At 37.7% G+C, this 17,732-nt stretch overlaps 1 protein-coding gene across 1 annotated transcript in view; it reads left to right on the top strand.

The window, feature by feature from the left end:
* The first annotated feature begins 1,034 nt into the window (after nucleotides 1–1,034).
* The window catches only part of SLC26A7 (solute carrier family 26 member 7), a 75,268-nt gene continuing 58,570 nt past the window's right edge, over nucleotides 1,035–17,732 (top strand). Inside the window, exons 1-2 of the mRNA XM_075415237.1 lie at nucleotides 1,035–1,224; nucleotides 16,582–16,692. Of these exons, the coding sequence (XP_075271352.1) occupies nucleotides 1,035–1,224; nucleotides 16,582–16,692 (301 nt within the window). The remainder of the gene's footprint in view (nucleotides 1,225–16,581; nucleotides 16,693–17,732) is intronic.

Genomic DNA, 17,732 nt, shown 5'->3' with positions numbered 1-17,732 from the left:
TGATTGCCTACTGCAGAATAGTGACTGGGAAGACACTTCAGCCATGTGGTGGATCTTACACTTTAACATAAGTTTCTTTGCTATCCAGAGACACAAAAAACTTAGAGGAAAGCCACCGTGTCCTTGTGCAGAATTGGACAAGGCATTTAAATATCTTGATATTTAAGCCTTTTCCATGCTCTTATCACTTTGTATCTGAGCACTTTGTATCATGAACAAGGTGCATGAGAAGAATGGAGTAGCTTTGGAGAAGAGTGGTTGTCACAAGCATTTTCATACCAGCCACTGGGAGTGTATAGCTTGCAGTCCTTTACTGCACGTTGAGCTTCCTACACTTTGAGACTTCAGCCTCCAGTGAGAATCTATATATGTTTTCAGCAGGACTTATTGCTACCTGATGTTCTGAATTTTCTACATAAATAAGCTTTGTACTGTTGTTTAGAAGACAAAACAGTGATGGAGTAAACCAAGTTTGCTAGCACCAGGGTTACTGAGAACTTCATGCCCTGTGGCTGCAGCCAGAAAAGCTCCCCTGGGAGAGGCAAGGCTGCTCTCCTGGGCTGGGCAGGGAGATGCCTGCTCCTCTGGGCACTTCCCGCTCCTATTAACATAGCCCAGCCTATATTGTACACACACCCAGTAATACGTCATTTTGCCACTGGACTGAGGCCAAAAGCGCAAGCGTTACAGGGAGTATAAAGCGGGAGGTTACTGGAAAGAATCACAAACTAACGTGAGACTAGACCAAATTTTTGCAAAGAGCAGAAAACGTGATCTTTGCTATAAATGGTTCTTGCATTTCATGTAGCATTTCATGTAGCTCTTTATATGATTGAAGCATTTAAGAAGTGTTTTTATTGAGCATAGTTAGAGAGCAGCTGCACAGATCTCAAGTGCTTCTGTTAATTTTTTTTTCTATGTAGTTTTGGAACTGCAAAATCTCAGAAGAAAACTGGAGACTGACACAGATCAGGGTGATTCCTCAGCTGTTTGGTCTGCTGAGAGAGAGGAACTGCTTTTGGCAGGTGGGCAGTATGACAGGGGCAAAAAGGAAAAGAAGTGCAGTCTGGAGGAAGATCCAGTCTGTTCGCTTTGAAGATATCAAAGTCTGGTGTATGGCAAGGCTGCCCATCTTGAAATGGGTGCCCATCTACAACTGGAAGGAAAATTTATTTCCCGATGCAGTCTCTGGGATGATGCTCGCCATCCAACAGGTGACTCAAGGTACAGTTAACTCCTTTCAGATTCGTGTTTTGAAATCTGGTCATGCTAAATTGATCTGGTCATATTTTTCTTCTTTTTTTTTTTCCTTTCTTGTTTAATATTGTCTTAAAGCTTTGGTTAAAACAAAGATGTACATATATATCTAAAGATGATTTAATCTAAATAAAAATATAGGGAAAAAAATGTGCAGTCAACTCCTGTGTGTGTATAGTGGATGCGCAAATGTGGATAGAAATGCCTTGTGTTATTGTAGCTAATTTCTGTGAGCTGGAACTTTATTATATATCCCATCCCTTTGACAATTCTTTGAAGACTTAATATAGAAGACAAGATATTCATATTGCGTATGGTTATACACAGTGTTTTATTAGTTAAATGAACACCTTTCCATATTTCAAAAGGTAAACAAAATGTATCTGGAAGATAATTGCATTGTAAAACATACTGTTCTGGAGTAAACATTGGTATTATTCTGTTACCTGTGGAAACACAGAGCACAGCAGGAAAAATTAACAACTTTCTGTACACAAAGGGTGCTTCTGCCAGAGACTTTACTCACGGAGAGGATCTGCCTGCATCTGCGGCTTGCGTACTGTATTGATTTAGTGCTGTGTTACATTACCTACCACAGCTCTTTTCAAGCAGTAATACAAAGTAGGGGTGGAGCTAGACTCCATTTAGCAGCTTAAAAAAAAAAAAAAACAAAACAGGAAAAGGAAAAACTCCATAAAACAAAAGCTTGCACAATGACCTGCAGAAACCTAAAGTCCCAGTAATCTGGCTTTGTAAAATGATTGCTACTGGGAAATAAATGTTTTTGTCATTTTTTGATGCGGCTTTGATAGTGCCACCTTCTTTTGGCGATATTTTATGTTTGTCTTAGGTAAATCACAGCATCTTATCTACCTCAAATGGACTTTAAACCCTTCCCCTATGTAAACTATATATATTATTTCGTAACAATTTCCCATATTAGCTATGCTTACTACCATTCATATTGTTAAATTATAAGCACTCCTTTAATTGAATTATGCTGGAGCTGGAAACAACCAGTTTGTGTAAGTATTTGTGCTTTTAAAGTAATTAGGAACATCTGCATTGGCATGATTTAACTTTAAGAACCTTAATACCATAACACTGTAAAGTATCTAATTTCACTGGTATGTGTGTATACAACAATTGCAGTTAAAATGCTGCTGAGAACAGTATGTTGAAATTCATCAAAAATGTTAAGTTAAACAGCAGTTCTGCACTGCTGGTAGTTTTAGCCAGGAGTTTCTTGTTCGAGTCTTGTACCAAGAGGGAATTTAATGTAACAGATGAATTTAAGAAGACCCAGTGAAGACAGAAAAGGCTGGTTTTGTTTTTCTAGATTATTTTAAGTACTCTAGGAACATTTTTATCTTTTTTTCTATGCTGTTTAAAATCAAATGCATTGAAACTCTTCCTTTCTGTTGACCTGTTTCTCCTTTCTCTCTCCTCACTGCTTCTCAAGATTTCAGTATGATTTTAGGGGATATAAAAAGAGGAGAGTTAGATACCAAAGCATTTTATCACATTTGTGGTACTTTAACTAGAATACAACATATTTTTTTAGACTCTGCTTGCATGAGCTGTTTTTATAGTGTTGTAAGCCTTCCAGTTACCAGGCCTATCCTTTGGTGCTTTCATAGAGAGAGTTATCCAAGAAAATTAAAAGTGCCATTTGTTATATAACATGAAAAGACCCCAAATTTTGAGATGTCTGTTTTGGTCTGTTTCCTTCCACCCACAAGATAAAGCAAGAAGTTTTGTAATAAAATGAAAGGCAGAAAATCTAACAATGGCAGGAAAAAATTAGCTACGAGTAGCAATTGACATGCAGAGCACAGTATTCTTTCATGTTGCAGCAACACGTGTAAGTAAATTCAAGTATATGGAAATAAACTTGAATTATGGAAGTATATGGAAAAATCTGCAGTTGTATTCGTATGCAACAGTTTTCTGAGTGATGAAAGCTGCATACTCCAGGGTAGAAAGCAGTCCAGTAGCTTAAGAATAATTAAGAAAGACCTTCCAACTAAGCTGTGTTTTTCACAATTTCCTACTGTGGGATTTCTTACTCATCTGGCGCTGGCCATATTCAGACTGTTCAGGTTGGCAGCTGCTCTGATCTGGTGTAAAGTGTCCGTGTTCCAACTTCTCATCTAAATTTTAGATGATATAGCTGGCTTCCCTTTGTAAGGGAAGGAAGGAAAGAGGAAAGTCACTGGCCTTAGAGTGTCATAGTGAATGCAACAAAGATAATGCTCATAACTGCTCTTCACAGAATTTTCAGAAATTGTTTCTGGACAATTCCTAATCAATAGCAGGTTTTGGTGTATGTCTTATAAGGGAGAAAAATAAAAGACCAGATTAATAGAAAGACTAGCAATCAATGTACGCAGATAATGTTCTCTCCCAAAAGTCTTTTATAAAATTATAGGGTAGTTCAGAATAGCAGTTCTTATGCCATCTTTATTTTGGACAAAGTTTGAAAAAGCTACTACCATTCATCTTCTGATTTTCAGGGTCAAAATCATTAGTTTCTAAATGTGACTTAAGCTTTCAAACTCCTGGAAGATACCTTGAAGTCAGCTACTTGAAAATTGAAACACATGAGCTCTTGTATTGGTTTAAATATCTTCCATCGACACACATAAAATAGAAACTATGTCCTGTGGTGACAGAGTCTAGGAATGGTGTAAAAGAAAGGCATACTACCTAAGCATTTAGTTGTTTTTAATTTCATGTACAGTGTGGAAGAAATGGATCTTTGGAAGGTAAGGTGTTACCTTGCCTAATACTGAGGTAAGGCAAAACCATATGCCTCTGTGCCTAAGGTGTTATCCTTACTCTCCCATGATGTTATCCAATAAAGAATATAATAATTATCATATAATCTATGAGAAATTATGTAATAATTTCTATAGAGAGTGAATATTCTGGGGTGGCTTTTCAAATGCTTTGGAAAACTGTTTAAACATGCCCAAGTCGTATTTGACCATTCAGAGGGAATTCATTGATCAAAAGCATTCAGTTCAACTAATGGATCCAGTACTGGGGTGGAGGAGAGGAGACCAAGAAGTGTAGGGAGATGGGAAGAAAAGGCATGGGGTTGTCATGTTGTGCTTCTTAGCATTTGTGATGAAATAGTCATTGCTGAAACCAGTCAGTCATTCTCCAAGTGTTTCTACAGTTCTTTCATTGACTGCTAAATATGCCAAGTCAATCTTAATTCATGAGTCCTAAAATTCACTGCTGAAATCTTCTGTCCTATTTACCTATTGAAACAATACTTAAATGGTGTCTGTGTATGTCCTCTGATTTTAGAGTCCTTTAGCTAATTCCACAGAGGATGGAGAAAGAAGTGTCAAAGATAATTATGTTTCTACAAATTGTTGTGTTTGATCTGGCTGAGGTGGAATTCATTTTACCTGTAGCAGCCTTCATAGTCCTGTGTGGTAGCTAGAGAATTGTTGATAACACACCAGTGTTATGGCTACTGCTGAGCAGTGCTCACACAGCATCAAGGCCGTTTCTCCAGCACTCCCCCCTCACCAGAAGGCTGGGGGTTGGACAAGATCTTAGGAGCAGACAAGGCCAGGACAGCTGACGAAAGGGATTTTCCATACCATGTAATGTCTGCTCAGCAATAAAAGCTAAGAGAAAGGATGTGGCGGGAGGTCATTCGTTATTATGACATTTGTATTCTGGAGCATCCACTACGTATACTGAAGCCCTGCTTCCTTGGAAGTGGTTGGACATCGCCTGCTGATGGGCAGTAGAGAGTAAATCTGTAGTTTTCCTTTGCTTGTGTGTGTGGCCTTTACTTTTGCTTTATTAACTGCCTTTATATTGACTCACAAGTTTTTTCCATCTTATTTTCTCCCCATCTTGTCCTGCTGAGGAGGGGAGGGATAGAGCAGCTGGGTGGGCACCTGGCAGCCAGCCAAGGTCAACCCACCACCATTATATGAAAAAAGAAAGTGGAAACTGACCCTACAAATTTTTAAAAAGTGATAATAGAAACTCATACCTTGTTAGGCATTGGATAATCCCTGTAGCAAAAAAACAAAAAAACAAAAAAACAAAAAAAAAGCCCTTTCAAACACACCAATTGCTGGAAAGATTCAGTTGGAGCTGGCACTGTCTCAGACTGCAAAGTCAGTCCACTAGGAGTCAAAACCAATATAAGAAACTAGGCTTCATTAGCTCCAGCACAGAAAACCATCATTTATTAATACAGAGCTCAACACCTTATTTTTCAGAATCTTTATTCTTACTCTGATGCCTAAGGTTGAAAAATAACCTTTGAATCTAAAATGAACTTTGTCGTCCAGTCATAAAGTTTGCTGTATACTTTCACAGACAGTTAAGAAATTTGAGCTTTCATGTTTTTGGAACTCATTACCTAATTTGTCTGCATTTCTCAAAAATCTATTTTTTATAGACTAGAGCAAGATGCTTCTAAATTAACAAGTAAATCCTTAATTTGCTTCTTGGACTAGCACTTCATTCCACTGTTCCCTTTCCCTTTAAAATTTATTAACACCCCATCAACAGTCATTATATAAAGATTTTTCTTTCTATTTCATTCTGTGTTCCTCACCCATACACAAAAATTCAATTACTAGGTCCATGTAGATGTCTCATAAGCGCCTCTTCTGTTTGTTTGTCTCCAGACTGAAATTGTGCTAATAAAACCAAGGTTCTGCAGTGTGTCTAGTTTGCAGCAAGCCACTCTTGCATTTCTTACTAGCCAGTGGAGATCGAGTTGATGAGAGTTAGTGAAATTTATGGTGTTCCATCTACTTGTGGGAGGTAGTGAATGACTGCCTTTTACATCACTTTTTTTTCTTTTTCTTTCATTCACTTAGTAAACTGTCTTTATCTTGACCCACAAGTTTTCTCACTTTTGTTCTTCTGATTCTCTCCCCCATCCTTTGAGGGGGAGTGAGTGAGGGGCTGGATGGGTGCTTAGCTGCTGGCTGGGATCAACCCACTACAGGCATGACTCATCTGACTAAACCTAATCATCTACTTGGTTAAGGCTTATTGATGACGCTGGTAAGATTTCCATTGAGCATAACAGAGGACTGGCCTAGGTGTAGACACTGGTGATGTGGACATCAAAATGTAGGTGTATTGTGTCTCAGCCATTATATCTGTGGCATTATGGGTAATACACAGGTCATGTTCAACATGGCTGAAGGCAGGTCTTACTGTTTCCTTTCCTGTAAGTCATCCATTGACCTGTCACAATAATACCAGAATTCTTTTCGTGGTTTTTTGATGTGGCCTGAACACCACCTACTTGTAAAAGAAGCATGCTTTGATCAAGCTGTGTCAGAATTTTTCTGAGTTTCCTTGCAGGATAATATTAAGACACATTATGATGCAGTCTTCACATGGAGCTAAATCTCAAAAAGCTGTCACTGCTTTTTCTGTAGCCTTCTAAACAAGTGCTATAGCCCCTGCGTATCTGTTCAGAATGCAGCTGTTTAACTCATTTTCACACTCTGTAGTAGCTTTTTATTGCACCAAGCACATTATTAATCTTTACTTTCAAGGCCTTTCATAGATGATCTTTCCTGGCATCATTTATTCATTACCAAGCTGTTGATCCATCTCTGATTAATCTATTTTGCTAGCCTTCTTTGTCCAATCTTGTCTTTTGAAATGAATAACTTTGTGCCTTCTCTCGGGATTTAAATTATGCAATGTATGTTGGTTGGTGTAGCACATCTTAGTATTTGCTTTTGGATTGCAATTTAGAATGTGTTTCTTCGTGTTTTGATTTTGAGTTTTTTTGTTGGGGGTTGTTTGTTTGTTTGTTTCTGGGCAGAACTATGTGTACTGTCCACACAGACTGACGTCTAGAAGCCATGTAGGTAACGCTGCAACCATCAGTAAGCTGCTCTGACTGTCATGGACAGTAAAAAAAGTAAATCTGAGTTTGTCTAAAAAAGTCTATGCAAATTTACCCTCTGTCATGCAACTGAGTTCATCACCAGTAACACCATGCCCGTTAGTCTACTTGAATATGTATACTCCTGTATATAATTTATTCATGTATGTCAGTTCTCTATATAGTTAGGGGACACAAATGTATCTGAAATACTTTGGTTAGGGCATCATATAATGTGAAAATTAAGTGCTTGGATTAACACTTAGAGTTGCCTTACTCTTTCCAGGTGTAAATTCCTAATATAAATACCTAAATTCAGCCAGTGTCATCCCTTCCCCTCCAAGCTTCTTCCAAGATCTCGATTGAGATTTTTATAGTTATAATCCTCTTCTGAAATGCATTAATGACCAGAGAAACTGCTGTTTAGACAAATATATGAATTAATTTCTGTTTTGTCATTCACTGGGTGATGATAATACTTGCACCCTGCACTTTTCAGTATAGGATATTGGAGCTCTTTACACTGTCCAGCAATGGAAAAGTATATGGGGATGGAAGTTAGAAACACAGAAGTGCTTGTGTTTGAAACACAGAAATGACTCATTCAATACTGTACTGGCAGTTTATGGTACAAAGTATACAAGTTTCAGTTGTTTGCTCCTAATATGAGTGTCCAATATCATAATTGAGTTAGACCCTTCCAAAAAAACCACAAACCCACAAATATTTTTTTAGCCTTAGGAAAAAAGAGGACAACACAAAGACATGGTACTTTCTGCATAAGTATTTGGTCAAAACTGAAGCCTTGGTATAAAATATGTGCTTTGTCTCAGTTTTCCTGAAAGATGATGACTTTGCCCATGTGGGAAATGGGCAAGCGCATGGATATGTGGCTGAGATTAAACACAGAAAATGAAACACACTCAGATCAAGGGCTGAGGTGGATACTTCTCTCAGAATTTGAAAGAATCAGTAAGTGACATTGCAGATCGAGTAACAAGTACCTTTATTCATAGAATCATAGAATCATTAAGGTTGGAGAAGACCTCTAAGATCATCAAATCCAACCATCAAAATGTTTCTGTCAAATTTGGAATGATATTCTGTGACTGGATCATAGTGGATATTGTGTTTTGTCCAGGTGACAAGTCTGCTTTGCAGATCAGGGACTGGACCAGATGCAAGCAATAAAGGTGTATTTCCTTTAAAGATAATAATATTTCCATGTGTAGCAATAAAGGATACCAGAGTGATTGATTCTGCTACTTAGTTCTGAAGCAAAGCTCTAGGACGGCTAGTGGGTTTTGCTTCAAATTTAGGTATGCATTCTAAAGACAGCTCTACTGATCCTCTCAGTTAGAGGCAGTTTTAATAATCTGCTGGAAAATAATTAGCCTATTTGAAAACAATGGAGGTGTAGGTGGATTAGGAACTGCAGAGGAGCTGCAGAGAATCTGAACACAGGTAATGCTGACTGTTGAAATACAGTGTGTAATTTTGGTTGCCTCTGTTCGTGGAAGATGATTTCAAACTTCAGTAGAAGAAGAAAAGGCTAGAAGAAGGATCAGGAAAACAAAGATTATATTTGGGAAAAGCTTAAATAGGCTGGACAGATTAATTAAAACTGGAGAGGGCAGGCAAATGTTCCTTATCAGGAAAGGCATTTAAAGTAAATGCACAGGACAGTTGCAGCACAAGAACAAATGGGTATAGAGAAGCATGAACGTATTTACACTTAAAATTGGAAGTAGTGCTAAAAATATTCCATTAAAATATTAAGATAAGAAGTTGTATCTCCTTATCACATAATTCTGTTCATATATGTACTAATTTACATATTTGCCTGTCAGAAGAGGGAACAGAACACAGGGAACAAGGAGGTTTCTTCACAAGTTTGTGTCTCCTTTCCATATCTGCTGCTGCTCAAAACACCTGGGAAGCTTTAAACAGAGGTGTATCTGCTAATAAGTTAAGACAAATGTGGGTTTTTTTTTTAAAAAAAAACCCTATATCTACTGTATTTCTGCATGCAATTTTTATCTTGCTAAGTTTGTGGTGTTTGGCTGGATTCATAAACATTATGCTATTTGTTTTGAAATAAACATCTGTCCATTTGCTATGCTGCATATACTTCAAAGTTGCACACGTGGAAGCATGTGAACAGAAGATTTGGACTTTCAAATTTATCAGACTTGGGACTATGGCAGTGTTTACATTTAAAAAAAAGTTTTTTTTTTTGTAGTCTGGCAGCACATGGATATACTTCATATAGAATTTATAGGTAGTGTCATACATTTGCTGCCTTTCCTATGACCTATCATGAACAAGACATAATTTGGCTTGAACAGGTTTTGGTGGGCTCTTTTTCCAAGGGGTGGAGAGCCCTTGAGACAAGTGAAATATGTAGATGGCATCTGATGAAATCAGTATTGTTATTGCTGCCAATTTCTTTTTTCATTCTGCAAGCCCAATAATCACTCATTGAGGATTTGTGTGTTTTGTATGTTTTAATTAAAGTTAATGTAACCTTGAGCTGGATTTATTGCTGAACAGCTGATTTCTTAACACTGGCTGCAGAACCTTACCATTATAAAAATGAACTATACTGCCTTCATGCATTCCAGAACTGGTACCCAGTGTTTTGGAAGGCATGATGCCAAAAACGTTTTTTTTAGCTTTTCATGGAGGAACCCCAGCTGTGTCTTCTCAAGGGTGATGGTTGCCTTTTTTTTTTTTCAGGCTCTGACCATAAATGTAGACATAAATATACTCTGAGCAGACTAACTGGAGCTAATATTTTATTAAGGGGTAGATCCGTCTTGTAAATATGCATCTGGCATACAAATAGCATGAGTGGATGAAATTGAACATGCACACTTGGAAACAGAGTCAGAAAAGTCTCCTAGCGAATCCATTGGAGAATCCATGTAGTTCATAAATCATTTGTGGAAGACAGTGTCCAGCTGAACTCTGTTACAGTTCTTCCATACAAAGAATAATGATGTAAGCTGATCATGATATGTAACATGTTAGTAAGTAAATGTAGAATAATACTTGATATTTATACAACTTTTCAGCGGAGGAGAAAGGCATTGATGCTGCTCTGCGTGCAATATTTCATTTTAAAAGTATATTAAAATTCTTCCAAGTCACAGAAGTACTAATACCTGTCTGACAGACTACTAGAAGTGTGAATTTAGCTTCTGAATGGCCTCTGAATCCTTTGGAGGTCCACTTGTCTGAGTATGATCAGAGAAGCTGTGCAGATGTCCGACCCCTGCGCCGAGGAGGTGCCTGAGCACCATGGACAGAGACTGGCAAACCCGGGAGAGGTCCATTCCCTGCAGGAAGAAGGAATGGCTTCACCTGTAATCTTCCAGGTCAGAGAGATCAAAACAACTCAGTGCTGAGATCCTTGGCCAGCGGTTTGTCAAAATTAATGCTCTTTTCACAAATTTCAATAAGTCTGGTTCATCTTGATTGAGACTGGTCATCAGTCATGATTGGTTTTTACTTCTCTGAAGTGTTGATGCTTCTCAAAAGACTACCTCATAGTTACCTGCTTGCCAGAAACTTCTTATGGGTTTCATTCTCAGTTTGTTCTTAATGAGATGCAGAGGAATTTTCCTATAATCCACTTTCGAAATCTCTCTTCAATTTTATTTTGGAGATGGCCAGATTCTTCAGGTGTTCTGGCTGACTAGTGTATAATAGTTCATAGAATTCTCTGTATAACAGTTTATAAAACCTATGTGGTGTTCAGATATTGTGTCAAATATATCCTAAAGAAGTCTAAACATTTAACCTCTGATTATCTCTCAGTAGTCATAGCTTTTTTCCAGGAGATCCATTAAAAGAAAAGAAAATACTGAATTTGTTTTTCCCTGTCTGTTTTTGGGTGTATCCAAGCATTTTAGTATAGAAGGGTCAAGCTATCTTGAATAGAGAATTCATAAATGGATCACTCAGTCCACATGTTTCTTCTACCATAATACTTGCATACCTTTGTTTTGAACACCAAGATGCAAGTGTCAGTATGTGGAAATCCACAAAGTGGCAGAGTAGCACAGTACTTTCTCAGATATAGCTTTGATGTAGCTGTTGGGTGGTAGGCTGGGAGAGCTGCATTTCAGATACTGTATGACTAATACAGCTGAGATGCTTAATTCTCACCAGACCAAAGGAGACAATTGCATGGGAAGAAACTGCGCTGAAGCATCCTTCAAAAAAAGAAAATGGTTGCGAACTCAACATTGGGTGGTCTCTGAAAGGTTTATGGTATGTTTGGCATAATCTGTCCTCCCATCTTGTCTTTACTTTCTTCATTTACCTCAGGCTTTGAACTGACAGAAGAACTAAGGAATAATTTCAAGCTCTTTGTACTTTGTCTTTAAAAAAGTCAGACAGAAGGTACAACCCACATGTGTAGCCCCAGCAAATGGTGCCATTAGGAAACAGAGGTTTTGCAAAATTAAGTTGTATGTGTGCGCCACTGAGAGAACAGATACTAAGCTGGAGTGTGGCGGTAAATGACATTATTTCCAAAGGATCATTTTGTGATAATACCTCTTAACAAGTCAAAGAATCTTCCAGAACTGTAGGTTTATATGGGAAAATTGTTATTAAATATAATATCAAAAATGCTTTATGTGGTGGGGTTTTTTAATTCAGTAAAAGTTGTCTATCCTGGAGTTAGAAATTAAAGCCTGTGATATGAATCTTTGGGTGTCTGATTTGTTGGTCTTCCAAGAGGGATTGATAGAAGAATCATTAAATATGTGTTAGTTCTGCATTTTAAGGCTTCTGTAGGAAATACCTTTATTATTACATAATTCAACTTTGTGAACAAAGAGAAAAATTGTCTTTTTCTGAAGCATCAGAGAGTGACCACAACTGCAGGTAGCATTTAGAGTGGGATAAGATGTATATGTATCATTCTGGGTTCCCTAAAATTGGGATTTGTCCATCTTCATATAGTCAAATTTAAGAATAAAAGGTTACAGTAACAAATAGTTATTTCAATATATATATCTACCCTCTTTTAGTTTAAAACCATCACCCCTTGTCGTATTGCTACAGTGTCTACTACAGCTTTCCTCAGAACATGTGTGTATCCTAAGCTTATTTCCAGATGCAGAAAATTGTTAACTGGTTGACTGTACTCTGATGATTCATAGTGTTTTCTAAGGAAAATATTTTTTATTGCTGTAGTTTTTGCATTAACCTCATTAGCAACACACTGAGACCTTTTTCTTGTGGTAAGACATGGTCTTGTTTCTGTTTGAATCAAACTTGTTATTTTGTAGTTATCTGCATTTGACGCTTACCAACAGTGGTGCAACTTCTCTTGCCTTTCAGTGTGGCGTGCCAGAGGATTGTTATGCTTCTGGTGCTAGTCCGAGTGCATGGTTTTCAATGCAACTGTGTCACACAATGTTATCTTAAGATAAGGAGGCAGCTAAAACAAAGAACCACAATATTAATGTGCTGTATCTGAACTTACTGTTCATTCTTTGTTTGCATTTCTTCCCATGGAATTTATATTTGTATTTCAAAACCTTAATGTCACTGCAATGGAGGCTTCTCCATATTACCAGTGAAGATTAAGTGGGATCCTAATTTTACAATCTATTTCTTTTCAGTATTATTACTGTTTGGAATTTTAAAAAAAAAAAGTTTCCTGTCTTTTGACTAGTTCTAGAGCATATGGAATGCATTGTAGCAAAGTTTAATACGAAAATTAATGAAGTGAGCTGAAATGCACTACTGATTGTATCTTTAAAAGTATTTGAACCTTTGAACATTACATGCTTAATCAGAAAGCCTGAAGTCTTTACTAATTCTGTTTTATGATGCCCCTCTGCTCTTGCACACGATTGGCATGCTTCAGTCATGGGAATAACAAGCTAAGAAACAGAGCCAACACTAGCATCAAAGGCTGGTAATTTTAACTCTGTCCTGACTGCCATGACCTCACCATGAGAAGAACAAGACAACACTTCTCAAAACTTTATACAAAAAAGGCAGTGAAAGGTCTACATGTGAAAGGGAAAAAAACAAGGGCCAGATTCATGTTTAGATTGTGTGGCTGTAAACAAAAGATACTTCTCACCGGCAAGTCTGAGTAAAGCAAAATTCCCGTTGGGTGCTGGGGGTTTGCTGGGCAAGGTAATCCCTTTTCCACAGTTTTACAGGACTCATGCCAGATCTCTGTGGGCCAATTCTTCTGACCATAAGGGTTCATTCAGGTTGTGCCTCTCTGTTCCCCTCAGCCCTGTTCAGAGAGTAGAACTGACGTGTTGACAATTTTTGTGAGTGTGATCTAGGGCTGAGGTGAGCTTCTTGTGCTCTACCCACAACTTGTACAGTTTGTGCTGGATCAAACACAATCTGCTCATAATAGTCAAATGTTGCAGATTCAGAAGGTTTTAGAAAACGTAAAAAAAAAAAAGTAAACACATGCAGAGAAGTGAGAATTGGCTTTTACAGCTGAATGATGACAGAATGTTTTGCAATAGCTGAACCCTTGTTTTCCATGTAAATGTTGAGAAGAAAGAACAACGTATACTGTTCTTAAACCTGGATTAAATGGAAATACTAAATAACAAAAGAGCTAGTAGTCCCTCTTCTGGAAACATTCCAGCTAGGCTGCAATGTATTACCATACCCTTTAGTTTTGTTTTATAGAACTTCTAAGCTAACCTCTTGAACTGAGTGACAAAATTGTTTAGGATGAAAACGTATTAGAAGTGAACAGTTTAGATTTTATAAGGAAAACTTCAAGGTCCAAAATTAACACAATTGAAGGACAAACTCAAAAATGATGTTAACATAATCTGTTTTCTGCAAAGTGAACTTGATATTTCAAAACATATCTTTGAAAATTGTTAAGCTTTCCTATTGAAGAGAGAGTTTTTGTGCTTGCCTTGTAAAAACTGATGGAGTCCAAACGTGAAAAAAAAATGCAAGTAGGAGAGCATGCAAAGGAACTCACTGAGGTGAGTTCTCTATGCATCGGTGTGGCTGTTCCGCAGTGTGAGAATAAGACTTTTTGGAAATAGGAATGTTTTCAGAGGAAGATGTTCTATGTTGGCAATTCTCTGGTTTAGTGTTAGAGAATTCCTTTTATTTAATGAGCATCTTAAACACAGAGAATTTTGCAGATCGTCTTAACCAGGATTTATAGACTCTTCCCAATACTGCTTGTAAATTACACACCTGGCTCAGCATTCAGTACTGAATCTTGTGTAATTCCCTTACGCTTGTCCACACAGGGAGGTCACTTCCTTTCAGTCATGTTGTTATAATTGAAGTGTGGCTGAAGTTATACTGATTTTGCTGGTTCCTTTACTTTTTGGAGAGCAAAATAAATTAGCCTTGCACCATGCTTTTTTGCAAGATTGGAATATCTATGTGAGCGGTATTCTACTAGTGAACTAATTACAAAGCTTTTGTTTGTTTTGATTTTTTTCATGTTATGGTTATGGTGGAAGAGCTTTTCAGTGTTGAACAAGCCTTAAAAATCTATTTCTCCTTTATTTTTTTTTTCCCTATGACCACTTTTGTCTGGATAGAGTCATGCAGCTCTCTCCTGTGCTGTTTTTATTCTCCTCGGACACATCCTTCTGTGTTGCCCTTGGGTCAGAATCTTCTCTTATATCTGTTGGTCATGTGAACATGGATGTAGAACTATAATTTCAAGGATCTTTCTTGTTTATGATAAAGGTGTGTGAAGAGAAAAAAGCAGAAGTGATGATCAGTAGATAAGCTAATTAAAAGGCAAAGAGCAATGAAGTCCATTTCTGTTTAAAAGAAGGCATCAAATTTTTAAAACAGACATGTTTTAAAATATCTCCTCTCCAAGTTAAAACTGATAGTGCTACTTTGCTGAGAACAGTGTGGATGATGATGATGCATGTAAGATCCATCTCAGTAAAATCTTCACCATGACTTTTTTCTAAGAACAGGTGAACTGCTAGGCCTTGTCACCTTCACAGGGAACGTGACACTTCTGGCCTTTTGGCTTTTTATTGCCTCCCCCACCATGTGCTCTTTGTTACAGACTCAAATGCAAGTTCAAGAAGAGAGCTCTTGAATCAAAATGTGTGGAATTGCCACTGAAAACCTATAAGCAAGGATACTCTTTGGTACTCCGTATTACTAAAACTCCATGCACCAATGTTTCAGGTAAAAAATACTTTCTGGAGCCACCAGGAAAGTTTAGTGAGAACAATCAATCCTACATATTTTTAATTTTCTTTGGAGATTTCGAACGTACACAGAAAGCAGCTCCATTTCATAAATCAGAGTCACCTCTGTCACAGACCATGCATGGTCAATACACACACATATACAATAGCTTAGACTGGACAATCAGGCTGAAGGTGGACTTCAGAAAGGCACCTTGTGTGTTACACAAGCCAATCCTGTTTTGCCTACTGCATGACAAGGTATTCACCAAGATTTATGGAGCCAGTTTACTAGGCAATTTCTCCTACTCTTAGTTTCTAGGAGAAAAAACTGGGAAATGGCAGTAGAGGCTGCTGGTCTGAATCATAGCCTGTGGAGTCTCTCTTTCTGCTAATTTACAAGAAGTCGGTGCAGACTTAGGTCTCTAAAGCTGAACAGCAATCAAAGCCTTGCTTTGCAGGAATGTCTCTGTTCAAAGATGATTTCGTGGCATATTCTGAGACTTTCTAAAAAAAAAGGTGGATACTGTCCTCTATAGATAAGCAGTGAAGGTAACCAGTAGGTCTGTAAAGTTAAATCCTAACCAATTCAGTTCATTTGCCATCTCATTGTGAAAGTTTAATTCTTCCTGTTTCTGGACCAAGAGCTTTACATAACAACAACAACATAAGTTAATATCCAAAGGATTAAAAAACCCAGGCACTTAAAGACAATGGACTCTGAAATATTTTTTTTGTTTAAGAAATTAGAAGAAAGCAGACTGAAGAGGCTCCATCCAAACCGAAATTACAGGTTTTGAACTGTTTGTAAGAAATTACCATCTGACCGCCTAGAGCCCTGGCAGTCTGAAACTTGTGTCTGTGAGGGTGGGGGTGAAACGGTGCTGCCTCCTCCTGTGAGGACTGTCTATTAAAAAAATGTTTTGAATCACTGAATGAGACAACCTGGAAACGTGGTAGTTGGTGCCATAGATTGTATCTGTGATCTGTTAGTTTTGCTAGTGACCAAGACTCAGCAGAAAGTGTGAGGATTTTGATGGCAGACAATAGATGAAAAACCTTCTACAGTTCTTCCTGACTCTTATTGTACAGTAGTTGGCTTATGCTCTAGGTTTTTGTAAATGAAAGTGGGTTTTTTCCTGCTCTTAATAAAATTGTAGGTATTTCCTCATTAAAAAAAAAAATGCAGAACTGTTTTATCTTCATTATAGTGAAGTAATTCCATTTAACTTTCTATAGGGCTGGCCTTTGCGGTGCTGTCTTCAGTCCATCCTGTTTTTGGTTTATATGGCTCTTTCTTCCCTGTCATTGTTTATGCCATATTTGGAATGGGACGTCATGTTGCGACAGGTAAGTGTCTATTTGCTAAAAACATTTTCAGAAATAAGGAATTGGAAACTGAACTTTTAATTTTTTTTGGTGTAAGATCAATGGAAGGAAAATTATCTAAGGCTAAAGAGAAATAGGATTTTTTTGTGCTTCTTTTTACAACTATTTTTTGCCAGTTTAAGTACCTTAAAGAGCCTCATTAAGAATATATTGGAATTATTTCTGCCATTATAATTTAATATCATATTGACACTTCCTTTGTAAATGTAGTTTACTAAGGGCTTTTGTGTTTTAACTTTACTTTAGAAATCTGCTTCAGCCTAAAATTCTGACAGAGGGTTCAGCCAACAAGATGTATGCAAACAGGAGTGAAAAAGGCTCAACTGCTTCTTAAACCACAGAAAATACACATTACTTCTCACCTGTCTAAAACACAAACCCTGAAAAAAGCTTTCTGTGCCTATTACCTGCTATAGTATTAAAGGTAGAGATTGTCCCAATGAGTTCAGTACAACTCCTATCCACTTGCAGGGTAGTTAGGTAGGCTCGAAATCTGTTCTCTGGCTACTATGCTAGTAGTTAGGAGTTACCTGTTTACCCTCAGCAGAGCCAATAGCAGCTGCAAGAGTTGAATGACTGTGATCTCCCAATACGCTGGCTGATGCTCTGTTTGTGACTCCAAAGAACCCAAGTTATAGATCGAAGGTGGAAATAATACTCATGAGATTGAACCACAAATTCTTTGTTGTACGGCAGCGGGCACTAGGTGGCCTCTGAAGTTTGCAGGAAGGATGAGACAAGCCCAGTAGTAAAGCACGGTAGAACTGGATAAATGGAAGCAGCCTCTGTGGTCAGCAGAATATTTAAGCAGGGAGGAGGTATGTTTTCCTTGTGGAGGAGAAAACCTCCTGAAAGGAGGAAAGATGCTTTCAGGTAATCACACACAAAATGAACTCTGCAGACTGATTGCTGGGGTGTATGTATGGACAAATGTTTTAGGAAGAAGTTAGCCACATATTTTGAGCACCATTTTTGTTCAAAAATATTCAGTTAAATTATTA

Source organism: Opisthocomus hoazin, chromosome 3 (genome assembly GCF_030867145.1).
Source record: "Opisthocomus hoazin isolate bOpiHoa1 chromosome 3, bOpiHoa1.hap1, whole genome shotgun sequence".
Lineage (NCBI taxonomy): Eukaryota > Metazoa > Chordata > Aves > Opisthocomiformes > Opisthocomidae > Opisthocomus > Opisthocomus hoazin.
The sequence above is the reverse complement of the archived record's forward strand: the minus strand, read 5'-3'. Positions and strand labels throughout refer to the sequence as shown.